Raw genomic sequence first — 5,556 nt, forward strand, 5'->3', positions numbered from 1 at the left:
GGTAGGGCCGAAACGGGGCACGACCTGCGCCGGGCGGACAGCCGCAACCTGCACGCAGCGCTTCCGGGTTGGCACCGTGGCCCCGCCCCCTGCTCTGTTTCAGCACCCAATCACGACTCCTCCTCACATCCGGGCATCTCGCAGCCTCATCATACTTCCGCCCGGCCCGGCGGCTGCCATTTTGAGGCCGGGCGGAAGTTCGGCGTCATCACACCAGAGGAGGGGCCCCGAGCCTTAAAGGGGCCGCTCTCAGCCCACGGTCCGGGCTCGAGTCACACACCCTGCAAGGCTTCTCTCCCGCACCGGGCTGGAGAAACTGGCCCAGATAGAACATGCGTTCAGGATGAAAGCAGGGCAGAAGTTTACTCTAGCAAATGTGAGTGAAAAAAAAAAAAATAACAAAAAAATGTCACCTAGCTTCAGGCCAAATCCTATTTCTTCATTTGTATTACGGAAATCATCAACAAAAGCCCTTTTGTGGAAGGTTAAAGAGATGCTCCTGATGATGTTTCTTTAGAATGAATCCAGTTCCATTTATTCCCTCCATCACTTGAGAAACGGAGCCAGGACTGCAGAATATCACATAGCAATTCAAAAACTCTGAGTCAGTTGTCAAAAGTAGACCCAGAAGAGTGTAAAAAGGGAAAAAAAAAAAAAAACAAGAGAAAGAAGAGAGCTGTGCTGATCTCAACACCTCCAACCACTTGCAGTTCCCACCATCCAGCTCAGCTGCTGGTGGATGTCACAGTTCACTCAGTTTGGAGCCTCTGCGCAACTCCTTTGTGGAAACACAGCCCTGAGTGGATGCTGTTGTGCCTCTCAACTCCGCCATCCGTTTCTTACGCCGCCGCCGGCGCTTCCTGGCCACGTGTGTCTCCTGTGATTGTTGGTGGAGGGGACTTGGAGCTAGGAAGCACACTTCATTGCGTTGCATGTTGTAAGGCAAAGAAACTGGACAGTTCCTCGGACCCAAACTGCAAGGCCACCTTTTCTCAGCCATCCCAGGTTTGTGCACAAGCTCCTGGCGTTGTTCGGGCACTCCGTGATGTCGCTTTTTCTTCTTCTTGGCACAGCCAGAATTCCTGAAAGAAGATTTGGAAGTCAGTACCTGGAGAATTCAACCCTCTCCAGTCTCTCCCAGGTTCTGCTGAGGAGTTTTGGATCCTTTCAGCCCCGTGGCTCAGTCCCTTTTGCCTCAGACCAAAATGTGCAACACGCAGGAAGAGCTGTCAGCTCATCTCCTAGACACTGCTTTCTTACAGCTGTGCAGCATCAAGGGATGTTTCCAGCAGGAAGCATTTTGTACACCCAACAGAAGCAGGGCTGAAGAAGCCACTGTCCAACATCCGGACAGATGGTTTTGTAGCTCCTACACCACCCAGTAGAGACCAGTCCAGGGCATGTGAGCCAAGCAAAGAAGCTGCCTTCACTACTCTGCTACCATCCCTGCCAGATGGGGTGACAGAAGAACAGCTCCCACTGACCCAAACTAAGTGCTCTTGTCCTCGAAGTATCTTACAGAGAACACTGCAACTCCACCAGGAACTAACCTACACTGTAAGGAATGCCATTCCACATCTGCAGGCACAAGTGTGTTATTCAAAAGCAAAGAGCTTCATGCTGCTGCAGACATGAGGAACACTTCAGCATTAACAAAACAGAGGGAGGATCCCCTGTCTCCACAGCCCCTAGAAATGGCAATGGATGCTCTCTTATATGTAGCAAAGTTGCATCTAAACTTGTGAAAACATGAGTTTAAGTTACTTAAGAAGGAAAAAAAAGCATTTTTTGTTCTATCTGCTCAGCTGTACAGTAAGCACAGAGGAAAGAGGCAAAAACCCACCTGGACGGTGTTAACAGGAAGTGTTCTGAACGCTGTGGGTGATGTTCTGCCTTCTGCTTTCTACTGTTCAACACAGTGCCCACTCTTCCTTTGAGGGGGACTGACCCCAAATTCTTCACTTCACGTTTCCTTAAACAGAACTCTTGGTCACAGCGGGCTCACAAACCATTCATCAAGTGATCACAACAGCTCTCTCACTTCAGTCAATCCCTTTCAAAACTCCCGAGCAGGGCAGCTGGTCAGGCCATGCAGATCTGTAACCCCACGTGTCCCAGCTGCCCACCTTCTTCCTCATCCCAATTCCACCCTACCTCAAGCAGCAGCAGTCAGCCAAGCTTAAAATCAATCTATTGCAGCTCTCATTCTGTGTGCACACTCACATTCCAGATCTTCTCCGGAGGTCTTCAATGTAGTTCATTCTCTCGATGGGATGCCCTCGAGCTCTGTTGAACACTGGAGAAAGAAAGGTCTGAGTTCTAACAACGCTCCAATGGAACAAGCACAAGCCATCTAAAACCAGAAGCCCACAGTAAGTATTTTGTATCTTGACAAGAAGAACATACATGTACGTACACTCTATTGCAGCGTTGGGCTCCATGCCTTCAACATCAATCAGGTACCTGAGCAGACCAACAAGACAGCTCTAATCACACAAGTAACCTCAAAGACATTTATAGATTAGAGACAATTCAAAAACAAGCGGGAATTTTTTACAGCTTCTGTTTACAAGCCAAATTTGAATATCAGCATTTTGTTGCTTCTTATTCCCCACTTCAACAAATCCCTGCAAACAACATCTTTTCTAAGCTTACAAGCTTCAGCTCCTTGCAGGCCTTGGGTTACACACACCACTTGGCCCTCTTTACTGGTGAAACTGGCAAAACCCCCCACCTAATGCCATCCGACCACAGACAACTCACCTACAAACCAGGTAGCCAGTTCTGTTTAAGCCATGTGTGCAATGCACTCCAATAAGTTTATCTGTAACAAACAGCAATCAGGTCATAATTTTGCAGTGTTGCTTTTCCTAAACCAAGTCAGAGCAAAGCAAGCTTGACATCTGTCCTCCAACAGTAACAAGTGTAAATAAACTGAAAGGATCATGCTACAAAGTCTCATTTGTGGTTGGTTATCACAGCTGATTCGGCTCACTGGCTCACTTCATCCCCTATCTGCATGGTCACACAGCTCACTGCAGAGAGGATGTTTTTAAAAGCTCTATGAAAGGCTATCCCACATTTCCCAAGCACAAACAGCTTACTGTTCACACCACTGCTCATCAGCTATCACTATTTACAGTGAGCCTAGAGACACAGTCCCTATCTCAATTAACACATGACCCCCTGCTATTTATCAGCCAGTATGAACTCCTCTACCACAACAGACTGATCTCATTGCTTTGCCATTCAAACACCAAGTGGAGGAAAAGAAATTCATGCTGTGCATGAAGGCTAATTAAGAACACCAATCTCCAAGGCTACACTCCCCTTCCCATAGACAGCACTGGGTAACAGAAGGGAAATTCACATTACCGTTGTCTTTGTTGTCTCTCAAAAAGTTTTCCACAACACACTTGAATTGAAAAATAGTCTGATTGTTTGGTATTTCGTGTCCCATTGTCAGGATCTTCGAATATCTGAGCGTAGCTGGCAGCTCCTACAAAAAACAAAGGAGGACAGTAGTTTCTCTACAATTCTCACCAAATAGAGAACTACTGACAAAAAGATACAAGAAATTGGCATTCCAACTAAAACCAAAAGAGTTTTAGGTAAGACAACTTTACCTCTTAAACACGTTGCCAATATTTCAGAATAACCCACTTGTGCTTTCACTCCTTCCACGCTGAGAAAGGCAAAGCACTGAGGTGGGAGTAACTTTTCCTGCACATATCTGGGCATTTAACATTATGAGCCAAAAACCACTGTAATCAGCTTCTTGTTCAGAACAGCCCACAAAAACACTCTTAGGGTATCCAAAAACCTGTGGTGGTTGTAAAAAGAGAAGGGCTGGAGACCTCAGCGTCACACCTGATCAAATACAAAGACCCCATTCCAACAGCTGTGAGATGCTTCCCTGCATTCCCCTGGAAGGGAATTGAGGTGTTTCATGCTCTTTAAAGTTACCTTCTCACAAAAATCATCCCACTCAGAAGCAATATCAGGGCTCGAAGAGACCATTTCCCTCCCCTATGCAGAGACCAACACTGACCTCCGGTCCGTAGTAGCGCGTTGTGTACGTCAGGTCAATGATGAGGCCCAGTTCTTCCTTCTGCTCTTTGATTTTTTCAATGAGGTCGCAAGGCGAAAATCTCTCCTCTGGATGAAGGTTCTGATTAAAGCTCTGAGGGAAAACAACATTCAGCAGCAAATGTTAACCACAGCTGCACTGCGACTGGTGAGCCGCTGCACCTCCCAGTGATCAAAGAATCACAGAATGGCCTGGGTTGAAAAGGACCACAATGATCATCTCATTCCAACCCCCTGCTGTGTGCAGGGTCCCAACCAGCAGCCCAGGCTGCCCAGAGCCACATCCAGCCTGGCCTTGAGTGCCTGCAGGGATGAGGCATCCACAGCCTCCTTGGGCAACCTGTTCCAGTGCCTCACCACCCTCCGTGTGAAAAACTTCCTCCTAATATCCAACCTAAACCTCTCCTATCTCAGTTTAAAACCACTCCCCCTTGTCCCATCACTATCCACCCTCTATCCATCATCCGCCATCTGCTCAGGGATGAAAGAAACAACAAAAGGCGAATCATTGAACTGTAGGGGTTGGAAGGAACCCCGTAGAGATCTCAGCCCACAGCCCAGCACAGGCCTGCTCGGGCTTTGCATTGGGACGAACCGGGCACAGACGGCCCCTGTCCTCAGCTCCCGGTGAGCGCAGCCCCGAGTGAGCAGCAGCCGTGTGGGACAGCGCGGCCCGCGGTGCTGCTCGCCGCTCCCCCTCAGCACCGCGACACCCGGGGCGGCCCTCGGCCCCCGCACACCTTCCTCAGGGGCACTTTGAAGGCGATGAAGCGGGTGCCCGGCAGCCTGCGGCCTAGCGGGACGTAGTCGGTCCACCTGCAAACGGAAGCGGAGGGACGTTAGAGCCGCAGCCGGAGCAGCCCTCTCACAACGCCGTGCGGAGCAGCTCGTGCTGCACTCACCGCTCGGGGACGCGGGAACGGCCACGGCTCGGCATGCTGACAACGGAACGGGGACGCGGCCGTGACTTCCGCTTCCGCCACTTCCGCTTCCGCCGCCATGACCCCGCACGGCCTCCGTCTGCGTGACGTCATCAGGAAAACCCGGTATGACCGCAACCACAGCGCCCCCTGGCGGAGCAGAGCGGGAACCTCTGTAAGAGCTCTGCGGGGATTACTCCCAGCCGCTGTGCTTTGTGACAGGTGTTGAAAGCAGACAGCCAGCAGGTGGAAGTTTGGTGGCTTTGCAAGGTCAAAGCACCGCAGCCCTGCGATGCCACCGGCAGTTGGAGGCTCATCAGCCACGTCCCTCCCTCCATCTCCACTCACTGCAATGGGAGCTGAGTCGGGCGCACCCGCAGGGATGGGGCACCCACAACCTCTCTGGGCAGCAGTGCCAGGGCCTCAGCTCCCCCTCTGTGAGCCACTTCCCTGACATCTAAACCAAATCTCCCCTCCTTTACGCCAAAGCCATTCCTCTTTGTCCTATCGCCATCTCCCCACACAAAAAGTTCATTTCCCTCCTGCT

The 5,556-nt window shown here is 50.5% G+C and overlaps 2 protein-coding genes across 2 annotated transcripts in view; both read right to left on the minus strand.

Moving 5' to 3' along the window:
• Nucleotides 1-108, minus strand: part of STAMBP (STAM binding protein) — a 12,563-nt gene extending 12,455 nt beyond the window's left edge. The window contains exon 1 of the mRNA XM_003213757.4: nt 25-108. The gene's annotated coding sequence lies outside the window, so the exon portion shown is untranslated. The remainder of the gene's footprint in view (nt 1-24) is intronic.
• A 310-nt stretch (nt 109-418) lies between these two features.
• On the minus strand, nt 419-5,100 carry DUSP11 (dual specificity phosphatase 11). The gene is made up of 9 exons (XM_010728169.3): nt 4,992-5,100; nt 4,830-4,905; nt 4,052-4,183; nt 3,376-3,499; nt 2,764-2,824; nt 2,417-2,463; nt 2,224-2,296; nt 1,844-1,972; nt 419-1,082 (listed from the first exon to the last, which is right to left on the minus strand). The coding sequence occupies exons 1-9, from the start codon at nt 5,024-5,026 to the stop codon at nt 743-745; spliced, it is 1,017 nt and encodes a 338-aa protein (XP_010726471.1). The 5' UTR covers nt 5,027-5,100; the 3' UTR covers nt 419-742.
• Nucleotides 5,101-5,556: the final 456 nt, after the last annotated feature.

The sequence above is a fragment of the Meleagris gallopavo genome, unplaced genomic scaffold (genome assembly GCF_000146605.3).
Source record: "Meleagris gallopavo isolate NT-WF06-2002-E0010 breed Aviagen turkey brand Nicholas breeding stock unplaced genomic scaffold, Turkey_5.1 ChrUn_random_7180001955349, whole genome shotgun sequence".
Taxonomy (NCBI): Eukaryota; Metazoa; Chordata; class Aves; order Galliformes; family Phasianidae; genus Meleagris; species Meleagris gallopavo.

Excerpts from the sequence above, each read along its gene's own strand:
- DUSP11 (XM_010728169.3), bottom strand. The coding sequence starts at position 5,026 with ATGCCGAGCCGTGGCCGTTCCCGCGTCCCCGAGCG. Across the intron at positions 2,825-3,375 it reads GAGAGACAACAAAGACAACG|ATAAACTTATTGGAGTGCAT; the intron begins GTAATGTGAATT and ends TGTTTGTTACAG. Across the intron at positions 2,464-2,763 it reads ACTGGCTACCTGGTTTGTAG|GTACCTGATTGATGTTGAAG; the intron begins GTGAGTTGTCTG and ends TGGTCTGCTCAG.